Source organism: Vicugna pacos, chromosome 13, assembly GCF_048564905.1.
Source record: "Vicugna pacos chromosome 13, VicPac4, whole genome shotgun sequence".
Taxonomy (NCBI): Eukaryota; Metazoa; Chordata; class Mammalia; order Artiodactyla; family Camelidae; genus Vicugna; species Vicugna pacos.
Window position 1 is genome coordinate 19,410,081 of NC_132999.1, and position 19,151 is coordinate 19,429,231.

General features: G+C 34.3%; 1 protein-coding gene across 2 annotated transcripts in view; it reads right to left on the bottom strand.

Annotated features, from left to right (window-relative positions):
* RAVER2 (ribonucleoprotein, PTB binding 2) overlaps positions 1-19,151 on the bottom strand; it is a 97,372-nt gene that overhangs the window by 40,481 nt on the left and 37,740 nt on the right. Inside the window, exons 5-9 of one of the 2 annotated variants that reach the window (XM_015240196.3) lie at positions 18,467-18,593; positions 11,641-11,723; positions 9,851-9,955; positions 9,576-9,687; positions 7,470-7,738 (exon numbers count right to left, since the gene is read on the bottom strand). In XM_015240196.3, the coding sequence (XP_015095682.2) occupies positions 7,470-7,738; positions 9,576-9,687; positions 9,851-9,955; positions 11,641-11,723; positions 18,467-18,593 (696 nt within the window). Of the gene's footprint in view, positions 1-7,469; positions 7,739-9,575; positions 9,688-9,850; positions 9,956-11,640; positions 11,727-18,466; positions 18,594-19,151 lie in introns of both variants that reach the window. The other variant, XM_072974299.1, reaches the window with a different exon arrangement.

The window sequence follows — 19,151 nt, forward strand, 5'->3', positions numbered from 1 at the left end:
TTTTACAAGAAAAGCTTAAGTGGAAAGCTTCATGATGATGGATTTGGCAACGATTTCTTGGAGGTAACAGTAACAAAATCAGAAGCAAAGAAAGGAAAAAGATGGATTATTTGTTGGGCAACGAAACAAGTCTCAACAAATTCAGGATTATTTAAATCATATCAAGTATTTCACTACAATGGTATCAAAACTAGAAATCAATACTAGGAGGAAAATTAGAAAACTCACAGATATATACAAATTGAACCACACACTCTTGAACAACCAATAGGTCAAAGATGAAATCAAAAGGGAAGTTAAAAGGTATCTTGAGACAAGTGAAAATGGAAACACATCATACCAAAACTTATGGGATGCAGAAAAATCAGTTTAACAGGGAATTTTACAGCAATAAATATCCACATGAAGAAAAAGGAAGATCTCAAAGAAACAACCTAACTTTACATCACTAGGAACTAGAAAAAGAACAGACTAAGCCCAAAATTATCAGAAGAAAGAAAATAATAAAAATTAGAGCAGAGATAAATACAATAGTATGAAAAAGACAGACCAATGAAATTAAATGTAGGCGTTTTAAAAGATAAATGAAATAGACAAATTTAGCTACACTAACCAGGAAAGGAGAGAGAACTCAAATACAATTGACCCTGAATAACACAGGTTTGAACTGCACAGGTCCACTCAGATGTGGATTTTTTCAATAAACATAGTACCTGTATTTTCAGTTTACAGTTCTTCAAGTTAACTTCGTGTGGGGAAAAGTTTGTGTTCAATTAGAGATCACAACATATGGAATCAAAAGAACAATGGTCCTGATTCTATCCAAACTGTTTCAGCTTCCTACCCTTGGGTGAGTCATTTATCAATTCCTTTGTTTTTGAGGGAGAAACAGTAGAATATGGATTTTTGGCTTCTCAGAAGTCCATGCCCCTAATCCCAGCATTATTCAGAGTCAACTGTAGTTATAAATGAAAGTGGAGGCATTACAAATGATACCACAGAAATACAAAGGATTATAAGGGATTATTATCAACAAATATATGCCAACAACCTGAGTTACCTAGAAAAAGTGGATAAATTCCTAGAAACATACAACCTACCAAAACTGAATCAAGAAGAAACAGAAAATCTGAACAGACCAATAATGATTAAGGAGTAATCAAATACTTGACAAAAATGAAAACCCAGGGCCAAGTGGCTTCACTGGTGAATTCTACCAAACAAGAAGAATTAACATTAATCCTTCTGAAAATCTTCCCAAAACTTGAAGAGGAAGGAATACTTCCTAATCAATTTTATGAGGCCACCATTACCCTCCTACTAAAACCAGAGAAGGACACTACAAGAAAAGAAAACTATGAGGACTGTACACCATGATCAAGTATGATTTATCTCTGGGATGCAAGGATAATTCAACACAGGCAAATCAATAAATATGATACACCACATAAACAGAATAAAGGATTAAAATCATATTATTTCAACAGAGCAGAAAACACACTGGACAAAATTCAACATCATTCCATGATAAAAACTCTCAACAAACTGGGTGCAGAGGGAACCTATATAACCCAACAAAATAAAAATCATATATAAAGGACATGCCCACAGCTAACATCATACTCAATGGTGAAAAGCTGATAGATTTCCTTCTAAGATCAGAAACAAGGTAAAAAAAATGAAAAAGAATATATGTATGTTCCTATATGACTGAAGTATTGTGCTGTGCACTAGAAACTGACACAATATTGTAAACTGACTATACTTCAATTAAAGAAAACAAAAAATGGGCAAAAGACCTAAACAATTCTCCAATGAAGACATACAAATGGCCAATAGGCAGACGAAAAAAATGCTCAAATATCGCTAATTATCAGACAAATGCAAATTAAAACTACAATGAGGTACCACCTCATACCAGTCAGAATGGCCATCGTTCAAAAGTCCATGAACGGTAAATGCTGGAGAGAGTGTGGGGAAAAGGGAACCCTCCTACACTGCTGGTGGGAATGTAATTTGGCACAGCCATTTGGAAAACAGTATGGAGATTTCTCAAAAAACTAAAAATAGACTTACTATATGATCCAGCAATCCCACTCCTAGGCATATATCCAGAGGAGATCTTAGTTCAAAAAGACACATGCACCCCATCGTTTATAGCAGCACTATTTATAATAGCCAAGACATGGAAACAACCTAAGTGTCCATTGACAGATGACTGGATAAAGAAGTTGTGGTTTATTTATACAATGGAATACAACTCAGCCATAAAAAATAATAATGTCATCTGCAGCAATATGAATGGACCTGGAGAATATCATTCTAAGTGATATAAGCCAGAAAGAAAGAAAAAATACCGTATGACATCACTTATATGTGGAATCTAAAAAAGAAACGAACTTATTTACAAAACAGAAACAAACTCACAGACATAGAAAAACTTACGGTTACCAGGTGGGGAAGTGGTGGGAAGAGATAAATTGGGAGTTTGACACTTGCAGATACTGACATGCATAAAATAGATAAACAACAAATTTATACTGAATAGCACAGGAACTATATTCAACATCTTGTAGTAAGTTATGGTGAAAAAGAATATGAAAATGAATATATGTATATTCCTATATGCCTGGAGTATTGTGCTGTACACGAAAAATTGACCCAGCCTTGTAAACTGACTATACTTCAATAAAAATAAAAAATTTAAAAAAAAAGAAACAAGGATGCCCACTCTCACCACTTTTAGTCAACATATTACTAGAAGTCCTAGCCAGAGCAATTAGACAATAAAAAGAAGTAAAAGTCATCTAAGTCAAAAGGAAGAAATTAAATTGTCCCTGTTTGCATCTGTTGCATTTCTGTACACTAACAGTGAACTATTTGAAAAAGAAGAAAATAATCCTATTTGCAATATCATCAAAAGCAAAATACTTAAAAATAAATTTAACCAAACAGGTGAAAGATCTGTACACTGCAAACTAAAAGACATTGATATAAGGAACTGAAAAGGATGCAAGTAACTGGAAAGATATCCTGGGTTTGTGGATTGGAAAAATTACTATTGTCCATATTGCCCAAAGTGATCTACAGATTCAGTGCAATCCCTGTCAAAATTTCAATGAGATTTTACACAGAAATAGATCAAACAATCCTTAAATTTATACAGAACCACAAAAGATCCCAAGTAGCCAAAGAACCTTGAGGAAGAAGAACAAAGCTGGAGGCATCACGCTTCCTGGTTTCAGACTATATTACAAAGCTATAGTAATCAAAACAACATGGTACCTCAATTTTTTTAAATGTTACAAAAATAAGAATAAAAAAGCTAGCATGGTACTGATATAAAAACAGACACATTGACCTGTGAAAAGAATAGAGCCCAGAAATCCATGTATATGTAGTCAATTAATATTTGAAAATGATGCCAAGAATATACAATGAGTAAAGGACAATGTCTTTAAGAAATGGTCCTGGGAAAATAGTATGTACACATAGGAAAGAATGAGCCTTGATCCTGACCTTACACCATACACAAAAATTTACTCAATTTGGATTAAAGATTTAAATATAAGACTTGAAATCATAAAACTCCTAGAAGAAAACATAGGGGAAAAGTTCCTCAACATTGGTCTCAGCAATGATTTTTTGGCTACGACAACAAAAGCAAAAACAAACAAGTGCTAAAAAACTAAACTAAACTAAAACGCTTCTCTCTACAGCAAAGGAAACAATCAACAAAATTAAAAGGCAACCCATGGAATGGGAAAACATGTTTGCAAACCATATATCTAAAAAGAGGTTACTATCCAAAGTATATAAAGGAACTCGTATGACTCAACAGCTTCCCACTGCTAGTTATCAGGGAAATGCAAATCAAAACCACAAGGAGATACCACCTCACACCCGCTGGAATGGTTACCATCAAAAAGACAAGAGATAATCTAAGTGCTGGCAAGCATTCAGAGAAAAGGAATCTCTGTGCATTGTTGGTGGAAAAGTAAATTGGTACAACTGTAACAGGAAATAGCATCATGGTCCCTCAGAAATTCAAGACAGAACTACCATGATCCAGCAATCCCGTTTCGGCACATATATGCAAAGGAAATGAAATCACTATGTCAGAGATATTTCTACTCCCATGTTCAGTGCAGCACTATTCACCTTAGCCAAGACATGAAAACAAGCTCAGTGATGGATTAATAAAGAAACTGTTTATATAATAAATATTTAATAACGAAAAGTGGTGTGTGTGTGTGTATAAATGAGAGAGAGTAAGATAAATATTGTATGATCTTACTGATATGTACAATCTAGAAAAGTTCAACTCATTAGGACCAAAGAGCAGAATGATGATTGCCAGCGCCTGGAGGGGTGGGGGGAAATGCGAAGATGTTGGCCAAAGGGTACAAACTTTCAGCCATAAAATTATTAAATTCTGAGGATCTAAAGTACAACATCGTGAGTACGCTGTATACATGAAATCTGCTGAGAGTAGATCTTAAATGTTTTCACCAAACACACACACAGAACAAAAAGTGATATGAGGTGATGAATGCGTTAATTAATTTGACTGTGGTAGTCACTGCAGAAATGTATATGTATATTAAATCACTATGTTGTACACTTCAAAAATTAACAACCTAAATATATTCAATTTTTATTTGTCAATTATATCTCAATAAAGTAAGGGAAAAAAATAAAAGAAACAGACAAATTGAACTTCTTCAAAATTAAACTTCTGTGCATCAAAGGACACTATTAGCAAATGGTGTCAACTATCAACAGTGGAAACCCACAGAATGGGAGACAACATTTGCAAATCACATATCTGATAACAGATTAATATCCAGAATATAAAAAGAACTCCTAAAACTCAACAACAACAAAATGAAGAACCCCAACAGGCAAAGGATTTGAAGAGACATTTCTCCAAAAAAGATATACAAATGGCCAATAAGTACACAAAAAGATGCTCAACATCACTAATTATTTGGGAAGTGCAAATCAAAACCATGGTGAGACATTATGTTAGTGACGATGTGGAGAAACTGAAACCCTTGTGCTTTGCTGGTGGGAATGCAAAATGGTACAGTTACTGCAGAAAACAGAATGGCAGTTTTTCAAAAAATTAAATGTAGATTTACCATTATGATCCAGTAATTCAACTTTTGAGTAAATAACCAAAAGAACTGAAAACAGGGACTCAAACAGATATTTATATACCATGTTCATATCAGCATTATTCACAAGAGCCCAAAGATGGAAACAACCCAAATGTCCATCAATGGATGAATAGATAAACAAAATGTGTACAAACATAATATTATTCAGCCTTTAAAAAAAGAAATTCAAATACATGCTAAAACATAGATGAACCTCAAGCTGTTGAGTGGGTAGAGCTGCAGTGTGGAATGATGAAAAAGTTCTGGAGGTGGAAAACAGTGATGGTTGCAAAAACAATGTGAATGCACTTACTGCCACTGAGCTATATACTTAAAATTCAGATCTCATCCCTATCTCCATGAATCAAATTTTCAGGGGTGGGGGAATTAAGAATCCAGCCCTCTTTTTAACTCCAGAAGTAACTCTGACAAAACAAAATCAAGAATCACTGGTCAACATAAAATCAAAGACACAAATCTAAAACTCCAAAGCCAAGTTTAACCAATTGTTTAACAAAGCCCAAAATCTTGCTATGTACTTGGAAAACATACTTTGGGGTTACCTGGTCCAATCCCCTACTGCCAGAAAATCACTTGTACAACAATCTGTACATATTTCACCTGGGGTCTGCTTAACTGTTTTCAGTGATATAATGTTCACATCTTTGTGAAACTGCCAAACCTTTTCTTTGTTCGAAAACTTCAATTGCTCTTTGTTACATTACACCTAAGTCTGCTTTATTGCATGTCATACTTATTGGACTTGTTCTGCACACTGGAGAAACACAAAATACCATGTGACTAGATCAGTCTGTGAAGTCTTTTGTAACATCAAATTAAATGTCAGCTGTTCAACTCTTGCCAAGTTCCATATATCTGTTTCGCTTGCTCTTCCCAGGACTGGTTTCCCAGCCCTGCCCGACCTGGGCAGTCTTTTTCCAGGTACACTCTCATTTGTCCACTATGTGAACCACCTCTAGTCCAGTTTTTCTAAAGACCTTGGTGCTTTCAATGAATTAAAGAGTCTGTGCAAAAGATACAGACTATTCATATATAAGTTTTAATTTTCCTCAGTAACTCAAACAATTAATACTGCACATAAATGTTTAAAATTCATCCTATGAAGAATTGCCCTAGCCTTCTCAATGTATGATTGTAGGGCTTTCTGTCCATACCACCTGCCATGACTAGGTGACACCAAAACCACTACAAAGTCAATATTACTATTTTGACATATGACTATAACCAACTAGACAAATGTTTTTTCTCACACGCCACTTACAAACCAAAGAATATTTTAGGGTACAAAGAAAATGAAAACTAAATGTACTTTATCCTACCTACCAATTATAACATTTACAAATGTCCGTGGTTTATGAACCAATAAAATATTGGGTAAAAAACCGCCAGCATTAAAATCAAAATTATATTCCTTTAAACAGACCAGAGTAATAACTGACATTGAAGTTTTTCAGATAAAATAGTATTTGTTCTGCCTTTAAATGTTAAAATACCCTAATTAACTACAGAATATACATTTAAGATAGAAAAAAAGAGTGTATTTTAAAGAATAGCATTATTATTTACTTAGAAAGCCTTATAAATGTCATCATACAATTAAATAAGTATTAATGAGTCTTACACTCTTCTAAACTACAAAATTCTGAACTTAAATTACTTTATATTTTATTTTTAAAATATGTAGTTTTCAAAAATACCTGATATTTAAAAGTTTAGAAAAGCAAATATTTATAGAAATAAAGAATTCGTATTTAAATATTTTATAATAACAGACTTAAAAAAAAAAAAACCTCATTTTACACAAATTATTTTAATGACAAACTGGCAAGTAATTAAAGCAGAGTCCCAAACATCATTTGGCATAACTTATCAAAGATGGATTTTTGTTTGTTTATAATAAGAGGTTTTTTTCAACCTCTTATTATATTTTCTTCTATTTTGAGAAATAAATGTACACCATGAAAAAGTCACCATGTCCTGGCATGTTATAGAAATTATCCAGTTTGTAATCCGTATTTATATACTTTAAGTATAGTATTAACTTCTTTTGAAATTTAAAAATAGTTAAGATTGCCTGGTATTTCATAAATTTTACCACCTATAAAATAACCAAAAATTAGAACACTCCAGAATTAGAATAATTTAAGATGTAGTTAAAAAGGAATATTCACATGGCTATATTCCTTTTTAGTATATGCATATGTGTGTAGCATACACATATACGTGTGGACACATGGATATATATGTATGTGCACGCGCACACACACACACACACGGTTTTCTTACCCCTGAACTTATCTCCGGGCCTTTTGGCTGACTTTGCTGTTGCTTATGATGTCCCGAGAGCAAGCCTCCAGCAGGAAGGTTTGGAAAGCTCTGAAGATAAGGCTGTGACCCTGAGAAATTTCCTTCTGCCATTCCCACGGAGGCTGGCTGTTTCTCCTGAGTGCTCCCAGGCCCGGGCCCTGCTTGTCCAGCAATATGCTGATTTGGAAAGAATGGTAACATGCCCACGCCAGCTGTTACAGTTGTTTGAGTTGGAATCAGATTAGATGCTGCAGTGAACCACAAATGCAAAAGGCTTTGTGTTAGACAAGGCTTATTCACAATAGTCCTTCTGATTTTGTCAACTTGTGGGCAAAAAGTGTGGAAACCTATTATTTACCTTCTGGAGAACAGTTAAATTTAAAAAGTGAGGTGAGAGGTTGTAATTTAGCAGGCTCCCATACGGAAAAAACAAAAACTTCTAATAGTAATCATGCTTTTCTTACTTTCAACAACTTCCAGGATCATCTCAAGGATATTATATTTTTTTGGTTCCAAGTTTTAATTGCATATTTTAGAAGCTGAGAGCAAAATTTATGTACTTGCTGGCATTTAAGTTACAGCAGTACCTTTTTTTGGAAAGGCATATATATAATTTTAAATAATTTCTATAGTTTTCAGTTTAAAAAGATTCTCTCTCAAAAATTAATAGTTAGATTAAACCCAACAATAAATTTATTCAGCCAGCTTGCACCAGCTCGTAAGAATCAATTGTACTTTCTCTTTTTTGCTTTTGAACTCAAAGTCTTCATATGGGTAACCTGAAATCAGCCATGGCTGGAGTGTTTACATACAGAAACCCACAAATACTACAAATCAAGACTACTTTTTTAACCTAGAGAGATGGTTTTTAAACACCAGCACACTGCTGGTTCAAAAAACATCAGTATTTGTGAATAGATAAGCACCAAATGAAAGTTTAACACATGAAAGTTTACCATTTTTGTTTATAATAAACAACAAGGAATGAAAGTTTTAGTAGGAAAATTATGAACCATTCCACTTTTTAAAAATCTACAGGTCAAAAATGAAGAGAGCTAGTTGTGATAACTATTTTAATTAAATCAAAGTTATATTTTACAATTCATTAAACAAAATTCTTACATTATTTTTAGGACTAAATATTTAGATTCTCAGCTCTATTTTTTAGTGATATTTATTTGTATACTTTGAATTTTCAGTGTTCTTAAAGCAGAAATGCTAAAGCAAATGGCTTATTTAGCCCAACACAAATAATAAACATTTGCATAAGCTTTTAGTCCTATAAAATTTAAATTTTAGGATAGACCCCACCATACCATAAAAATTTATATACCTGTTGGTATAGTGCCTAAACTTTGGCCAGCTCATAAGTCAATTCCAATAGTCTAAGTTGATTATCTTATCATTTGACTCGTTAGTTTTACGTACAAGAGGCTAAATATGCTACCCAAATTTGACTTTTTTTTTTTATTACTAGTAGCCCTTCTTTTTTCCCCTTTCAGTACGCTCACTTCAAACAAATTCCAATCAACTTTGAAAGTGCCTTTCAAAATCACATTCAAATCAGAAATCTAGGCATACCACCATGCTCCTGTTTTTCTATAAAGGAAAAAAAAAATTGTTCTGTTTAAATTTGTCATCTTTTCAGAAGCACACAGTACACATGAAAAATAACACAGAGATAATTAAACTTTAAATTTACAATTACCAGATAATCTTCAAAAAAAGCTAAGGGTCTCTTATCCAGGCAAAAATTAAACGGATCCCTGTGTAATGTGCTGCCCGCCCAGTGGGCAGCATGTCAGTCTCAAGGGGATCAGTGTCTTTGCCTCACGCCGCTGTGAACCTTCATCAAATATTAAAGCATATCCCACAGGGAAGGTCTTATCTTGGCATGGAAGCAGTCCGTCCATAACTTATCAACACTGTTCTACTATTAAAAATAGAAAAGCCAAGAGGGTGCTTGAAATTTTAAGTGAATAAAACTCAAATCTGACCTTCCTGTAAATCAAAGTAGAACACAGGTAAACTATCTTTAACTCTCTAATCTGTTCACTGACTTCTCAGCAAACACACATCATTTACTTTTATGTGCTTCTCCAAGATGGCCCAGCTCTGTTTTCAGTGGAAGCGCTGACCCGATCCCTGCTGCGGTTTGAAGTACCAGGGCTGGAGCTTCTCCGAGTAAGCCTGGTTTCTGCAAAAAGAAGAAAACAAAGTCAGACTCCGGCCCGTGGCAACAAAATGCAACCTAGTAAGAAAAACTACGCGTGTGAAAATTCACAAACGATCTGACCAATGGCCTGATTACACAAAAGGAATGAACCCATTTCAAAAGAAAAAAGTAATTCCCTACTTACATTATTAGTATGAATATTCTCAAACTTCATTAACTGTTGCTGTGCCACTGGTACATGAGAAAGATTCTGAAGAAATAAATTAGAAGTACTACCCAGAAGTGAGCTCTGTGAAAACGGTAAAACATTAAGTTAGTTTAATTTTGAAGAGCCACCTGTTGTATAACCCAACTCACTTTAAAGTTCAGTTCCCCAGAGGATCTGAGCCAAAGCAGCAGCTCCTTAACACCCCGCTTCCCAGCTACAGGCAACACTAATTTTTTCAATAATATAACAAGATGTGACCACACAGTCACAAAACTAATTCCACATCCCTGCCTTCTTTTCTTTCATCCTTCCTCCCCTCTCTTCTTCCCTTTCTGGCTTTGATGTCAGTGTCACTCAATCATTTATTTATTCACTTAATCATTCAACAAAGAGTTACCAAGCTCTTCTATGTGCCAGGCACTGTGCTACATAGTGAGAAATACAATACGATCTGCCCTCATGGATCTCAGAGTTCCCTGAGGAAGGGAGATCACTGTAAAGCATACAACTACAGATGGTGATGAGTGTATGAAGGGAAAATACAAGGAGCTATAAGAACAAATAGTGGTGGGACTTGATTTAGATTGGCAAATTCAAGGAAGGTTTCCCTAAGGAACTAACTCTTGCACAGAGATCTAACGCTGCAGAGAAATAAATGGGTGAAGCCTAGGGGAACTAGGTGGTGTTGGGGTGGAAAGCATTCCAGGCAGAAGGAACAGCTGGAGCAAACACCTACAGAGAAGAGAAGAAAGTCCTTCAAGGACCAAAACCAGTTCACTGCAGCTGGACAGTGATACTCAAGGAACACAAGGAGGAGGAGAGACCTGCTCGGGCAGGCCCACAAGGCCAAATTGAGCAGTTTGCTCTTTATTTTAAGGTAAAGAGAGTATTGTCAATACTCTGGACTCCCCTCTCAGACCACTCTTTAAACCTTACTGAAATTAACTGTTAAATGTTTGTTTTCTCTATCTATTGAAATTCTGTTAGAACAGTGACTATGAATATTTTGTTCAGTGTTGTAGCCTCAATGACTAGCAGAGTGTTTAATACATGTCAGATTCCCAATAAAATATGTTGAGTAAATGAATGAATGAAGACTCTATAATGTACAAGGGCCTATGTTAGATCCTAAGAATGAAAAATAAATAAAGGATAGACCTCTTCCTTAAAAAGCTGGGTTTAGAAACAGACATTCATTCATTCAATCTACAACAAACATCTAGTATGTGTGAGGTTTGATTTGTAATTAGGCTTCAATACAGATACACCTGAAATGGTACCTGAATACAGTGGGTAATGTTTATCTCCAATATTATGGATATTTATATATACAAACACATTTTAAAATATTTATCTGAAAAAGGTAAGAAAATAGTTTTACTCTCATAAATACAGGAATTATTTTTATAACACTGATTTAATTTTAAGATTTAAGAGTTAATGTTCATTTATTTTTTTTTCTGTAAATACTTTGAGTTAAGACCACATAAGACTTGTTTTGAGCTACTCATTCCTAGAAAAACATACCACAAAATATCATTCTTCCCTTCTTAATGCCCTGCAAATAAGAACCAATAAATGTAAGTATGCTGCTTTGATTTGCTTAATATGATCTGATATGCTTTTTAAGTTCTATTTTATGCAGCTATATTTAAGGGCTTAAAAAAAATACTCATTTAAATTCCTGAGAACTTAAAGTGTTAAGAATAAACAAAACATTCACTCCGAAACGTTGGATGCTTCAGTGCTCAGCGTTCTTTATATACCTGATGTGCTTTATTCAAATGTAAAAAGGCGGGGGAGACGGACGGATTCATCAGATGTGGCAAGCTGTGAGGTGTTCCAAGAACTGCTTTAAGGAAATAAAAGTAAACATTTAACTTTATGATATATATGGAATTAAAAATAAATAAAACAAACTCCAACAAGGGTAAACGGCTATTTCTTCAAATTTTTAACAAATTCATTGGAAGTTCAATGATTTACTGACCTTTTCATTGTACAAAAAGTGACAGGCTCCTTTCCTTGTGATTCAACCCTGAAATTTGATTTAAAATTCCAACATCTTCTGTCTTACCGGTAAAATACCAAAGTTAGCCTTTCTCTTCTCTAGTACTTAGTGCAAGAAAACTAATTCCATCTTTTAATAAGTATAGTACTAATTGAACCCATGTTGTTTGCTGAATATTTTTGTTAGGTACTTGGGGTATTTTGGCATGGGGTCAGAGTAGAGGGGAAAGAACAAGACACAATCCTTGTCCTTAAAGCTTATAATCCAATTGAGAAGAGAGTATCTGTACATTTTTAAAATATTTATATAAAAACAAAAGAAATAATACTGTACATAGTTGATAAGAGGAATAAATGGCAACCATACTCTTTCAAGTCTGTATAAGAGTATAAATACCAGAGTACACATCAAAAGATGTATTTTCAAAATAGACAATATACAGGGGAAAAAAACTCATGAAATAGAAAATATATGAAGCAACTTCATCTAATTATTAGATGGAAATAGTCATAATATACAAAATTCTCTAGCAATATAATAGTTAATTAGAATCATGGAAGGTCAGGCTTAGGAAGGACTTCAAGAAGCATATAATCCAATGATCAAACATACTTGAAATTTATAAATAGTATCTTTTGTACAAGTACATCCCATGCTTTAAAAACTGCATTTTAAGTTTTTGTTACTTGTTGAGGCAATCCGTTACATCTTTGGAAAACTATTAGAAACTACTTTCTTTAGAATGAATCAGTTTCACCATAGGTGGTGAAAAGGTTAAATCATTAGGATAAGTTGCTTACAAAGGAAGACATTGTTCATTAGGAAAGACGGATAAAGATGGTCATTTCATAATGATAGAGGGATCAATTCATCAAGAGGATGCAGAAGTCTTAAGTGTCTGTGCACCAAATAATAAAGCTTCAAAATATATAAAGCAAACATTTCTAGAACTGAAAGGAAAAGGAGACAAATCCACAATTACAGCTAGAAATCTCAACACTACCTCCTCTCATTTCTCAGTCACTGTATTTTGTTATAAAATATTAAATATATTTTCATAGCTCTTAAAGAATACAGTATTTCCCAGCTTAAAACAATCAGAATTAAAACACTCTGAAAATGCCCAGTCTCACATCTAACTGCCCTTACCCTTAGATCTTGGCTAGGTCTCCTACTAAGCCTCATTCCTCCCCCTCACTAACTGACAGAACAAGTTGACTGGAAATCAGTAAGGGTATAGAAGACTTGAACAACACTATCAACCAACAATACACACAAAGGATTATAATACAGCATGACCAAGTGTGACGTATCCTAGGAATAAAAGATTAAACATTCAAAAATCAATCAATACAATTCATCAAGATAACAGACTAAAAATAAAAAAGCCACATATAATGATCTCAATCAATGGAGAAAAGCATTAGACAAATTTTGGTAATTATCGTAATAAAATTTCTCAGTAATATAGGAATAGAAGAAAAAGTTTCCAGCTTGAAAAAGGAAATTGGGGGGGGGCTATAGCTAACAAGGTATTTAATAGTAAAAGAATGAATGTTTTCTATGTAAAGTCAGGAACAAGACAAGGATGTCCACTCTCACCAGTTCAATGTACAAATTATGCTGGAATTTCTATCAACTGCAATAAAGGAAGGAAAAGAAGTAAAAGGCATAGATATTGCAAAGGAAGAAGTAAAACTGTGTTTATTTGTAGATGATATAATTGTTTATACAAAAATCCTAAAGGAAAAAACTATTAGAAATAATATGCAAGACTGCAGGATATAAGATAAACATACAAAATCAATTGTACTTATATATGTTAGCAACAATAGAAAATTGAAATTTAAAAAGCGATACTATTTAAAATAGTATCAAGAGTATATAAAGAACTCAGCAACAAAAAGACACACAATCCTGTTTAAAAATGGGCAAAGAATTTGATTAAGCATTTCCCCAAAGACATAAAAATAGACAACAAGCACACAAAAAGATGCTCAACATCACTAGTCATTAGAGAAGCTCAAATCAAAACCATGAGTTGCCAGTTTATTCTTATTTGGATGGCTGTAATTAATAAAAAACAACAAAGTAACAGAGCCTATGAAGATATGGCAAAATTGGATCATGTGTATACTGCTATGGGAATGTAAAATGGTGCAGGCATTCTGAAAAAGTCTGGTAGCCCCTCATCAGGTTAAACATAGAATAACCAAATAACCCACCAATTCTATTCCTAAATATATACCCCTAAAAGAATTGAAAACAGATATTCAAATACTTATATATGAATATTCATAGCAGCACTCTTTGCAAGAGTCAAAAGGTGAAAACAACTCAAATGTCCATCAAAGGATGAATGAATAAGTAAAACGCAGTATATGCATACAATGAAATATTATTCAGCCATAAAAAGGAATGAAGTACTGGACACTGATGGTGAGAATGTAAAATGGTTCAACCACATTAGAAAACAGTTGGGAGAGTGTCTTGTAACTTACACATACATCTACCATATGACCCAGCCATCCTACAGCTAGATCTTTACCCAAAATAAATGAAAGCGTAAGTCTACATGAAGACCAGAAACAAATGTTCACAGCAATTTTATTTGTAATGACCCCTAATAGCCAATAATCTAATGTTCAACAAATCAGTGAATATGCAATTTGAAGAATGAAATATTTCTCGGCATTAAAAAGAGAAAAACTATTGATACATGCAGCAACGTGGATGAATCGCAAAATAATAAGCCAAGGGAAAGAAGCCAAACAGCACATACTGTGTGATTCCGTTTATATGAATTTCAAGAAGATACAAACTACTCTATAGTGACAGAAAGCAAATCAGTAGTTTCCTGGGGGTGGGGGGAGGAGTGGGTTAGAGGCAGAAAGAAAGTTCTGAGAGTAATGAAGATGTTCATTATTCTGATTACAAAGATAGTCTCACGGGTTATGCATATGTCAAAGCTTACCAATTCATACAATTAAAATATGTGCAGGCGAACGTGCACCAGTTATACCTCAATAAAGCTGTTAAAAACACAATTTAGACTATAAGTAATTATAAACCAGTTAAAATTTAAAATAGACACACACATATAGAGAGAAAGACATCTAGAATGTTTACATTATATATTTCTAAGGTAGTGAAAGGTCTGGATTGAAGAGAAAAGATCAGTACGGTCAGAGAAACATAATCAAAGTGGGTGTGGGAGGAAGATCAACCTGATGGTGGTGCACAGGTTAGATGACAGCAAAGACCAAAAAGAGAAGTACTTAGAAATTTACAGACTAGACCATACGTAACAAGGTATGTACAAACTCTGCAACAGGGAGGTAAAGGAAGGAGATTTTTTTTTTTTGAGGGGGGAGATAATTAGGTTTATCTATTTATATTTAGAGGAGGTTCTGGGGATTGAACACAGAACCTTGTGCATGCTAACATTCTCTACTACTTGAGCTATTATACCCCTAAAGAAGGAGTTTAATCAGTGAACAATATTTGAGTGTTTTTCACTACAAATAGCAGTTCTGCTCTAGGCACCTGAGATGAACAAGACAGATAAATCTTTGCTGTTATGGAGTCTCCTCTCTTCTAGTGGGAGACAGAGACAATAAACAAGTAAATATGTGTCAGTTACTTGAAAAAATGATACAATGACAAAACAGTAGAGTAAGGGTTTAAATACAAAATATCATACATGCATAACCCAGAGATACTGCAGGTTTGGTTCCAGGCTGCTCGGATAAAGTGATTATAGCAATAAAGTGAATCATACAATTTTTTTGGTTTCCCAGTGCATATACAAGTTACATTTATACTACACAACAGTTTATTAAGTGTACAAGAGCATTATGTCTAAAAAACAACATATATACCTCAAATTAAATATGCTAAAAAATGCTAACCATCATCTGACAAATAACTGTTGCCACAAACTTCCAATTTGTAAAAAAAACAGTACCTGTGAAGCACAATAAAATGAGGCATGCCTGTAGATATATATTATACAATATAAACATAATTATAGAGAATTATGACTCTTTATAATTATTTTTGTTTGCTCAGAGGCCTCTGTGAAGTTTAGGATATAGTAAGGGATAAAGTTAAGATATATTAAAGGACGTAGTAAAGGAAAAACAAATGGAACTTATTAATAGTTTGTCTTTCCTGAACACCAGGAAACTTTCCGTACATTCTCCGGAAGCTTTTCATCTGTCCAAGGGAGGTATTTAATCCTCTTCCCCTGCCATTCCACACAATGAGAAAACCACCTGTGTGATATCGACACATCTTTCTTAAAATTGTCAAAGTAGTACAAAAATAAAAAAAAAAGCATAATTTCGCATGATCATACATCAATCCGAGTGGAAAGGCAGAGTGGAGAATACATATCTTAGATGAAAAGAAGAGACAAAAATAATTTGGGGGAAAAGTTACTTAAGACAACCCAGAGTCCAACGGTGTGGACAATACTTTCTAAAAGACCCAAGTGTAATATCCTTCTTTAAACACTGATACAATCTTGAACTGCATTAACAGAAACATAATGATCATAAGAAGGAAATCCCACTGCATTCTGTGCTGATTAGAACCCATGTGTGGGATAAATTCACGTCTGTATACACTGTATTTCAGGACAACCCAGAAACCTAGGTTTATCTACAAGAGGACAATTTGTTGGGGGGCTCTAGAGAGCATATACTATGACATGTTATGGAAAGTCAAATACAGAACTATAGTCTACAAAGAGGTAGAAAATGTGTAGAAAGCAAATATTAGAACTTATTTATATTTACTTTCATCTTAAAAATAAAATTATTATGCTTGATCATTTCTTAATATATGGGCTGCACTTTAAATACACGAATGCATTCATATAATTGACACAGAAGTGATACATACACTGCATATATTGGGGCTCTGCTAAAAATATATTTTCCTGATAGAGCTGCACAGTCAAAAATAAACAAACAAAAAGAGACCACTGGTCTGGAGAATAGAAGACAAAGAAAATCAAAGAAGACTAAGGTTTCGTAACAGTTGTCTTCAAACATTAGAAGGCTTCTCTTATGGAAGGAACAGATTAATTCTGAGCTTCTTCATAGGGAGAACCAGAATAAGCGGGTAAAAGTTTTAGGAATTACCATCCACTATAAGGGAAGAATCTTTTAATATGTATAAAAAAGAATTTAACTGGTCTTTGTCTCTGGAAGGAAAACTCTAAATCCTTGGAATTTCCCAAGTGATCGAAGAGTCTTTGTTATGTTAATGAGATGACTCCTGGTGGGCCCCTAGATAGCTTCAGGAGGGTTGGAGTTTGAGCTCTGTGGCATCAGCCTGACCTTCTGACCTCCCGGGAGAGGAAGGGGGCTAGAGATAGAGTTGAATAACATGGCCAGTCTTACCTACATAACAAAACCCCAGTAAGAACTCTAGACACCAAAGTTAGGTCAGTGGAGACAGCTGGCTGGTAAACACACCGGTGCTGGGAGGCAGGTGTGCCCCAGCCCCACAGGGAAAGAACAGCAAAGCTCCATACCCAGGACCCACCTCCCCTCCCCAGGGCTAGCCTGAAGCCTCTAGATTAGGCTGTTTCTGAGTTACATCGCTCATAACAAAACTGTACTCGTTAGCGTAGTGCTTTCCTAAATTCTGAGAGCCCTTCTACGAAATTATTGAACATGAGGAGGGGTCACAGGAACCTCTAAATTTGAAGCCAGTTGTCAGAAGTGTAGGTGGCCAGGGGACCTCCTGAACTTGTGGCTGGTGTCTGAAGCAGGGGCAGACCCGCTGGGGACTAAGCCCTTATTTGTAGGATCTGCGCTAACTCCAGGTAGTTAGTTGGTGCTAGAACTGAACTGCAGAATACTAGTCGGCGTTAGACCAGTTGGGGAGGAAACAGAATAAATGTATTTATTCTAAATATTTGTAATGTAGAGCTTAGTGTTGAATATATTTCCTCATAATGGTAAAATATACATGTTGTGTATGTACAGTTGTGCATTTCAGAAGGTAAATAAATCTTTCTCAGAGAAAGAATACTAAATAGATATATAATGTATGCTAACATTATAAGAATTTCCATGACACTCGGCAAATAATAATGTTTTGGTCATTTTCTACAAAGTGAAACAATCTTACAATAAAAAAGAAAGGTAAGCGCAGAGAGGAAACAGAACTTAAGTACTTTCTATCAAAGTGACTCTGCTAAAAATATTACACATATCCTTTGTATCATATCCTTTGTTAATATAGGCTGTAACAATATAGTGCATTATTTATTACCTTATTAATCCATATGTAACCTGGTCTATAAATTGACGTCCACTAGTAACTCAACTGAAGGTTTAATATTTAATATTTATTTATACTTAAAAAATAAAGAAAGCCAGAGCAGTTTTTAATCTACCAAAATAGTCAAATAGAATATCACCTTGGATTGTTAATTAAAATTCACTGATAAATTCTAGAAAAAAATTAACATTTTTGAACTAATTTAAATTTTTTTTCACGTAAAACAGCATGATTAACTTCATGCCGAAGTTCCATGTTTAATCAGCACATGTGATGTTTACCTGGTTGAACAGTCCGCCCGCAGAGCTGGGGTTGAAGCAGAACTTGTAACATGGCAGGGTTGTTTAAACTTTTCATAATTTGCACTGGATTTGGCTCTGGAAGTAAGCCCTTTTGATTACTGTGCATCTTCAATGAATACAGAAACAGAAAACATTACAACAAGGATAAGCACAAAGATGAAATTTTAAAGGTTTTTTTTTTTTACAGAAATTCTCATTTATCTGATAAGATCTATTTTATGATAAACAATTTGCTTTACATTATATACTAGTTGTATATATTCCACCACAATTCCTAATTAAGACCTTCTACCATTCAACGATACACTGAAATCCTCATAGAATGTCCCAGTTAAACAGAAATTGGCTTTAGGAGGACTAACAATAGCAAGATAAATCTCTTCATATAAGCAGAAAGATATCAAGAGAATCTGAATTTAGTAACAGAGACATAACTTGTTGATACAATATGAATACTTTGATACCATACAGGACCTTTACTATAATGCTGATCTAAAGTTTAATCATGTGAGTTGCCTTACACACCAAGCTTTTCTTACAATAAAGATCTTTGTTTCCATAGCTTAATCCTCTAATATGAGACAAAGATGAACTGGCCTTACATACGTGTAATTGGGTAGCTTCTTAAAAACATGAAATTGTTTTCAGTTTTAAAATACCAGCC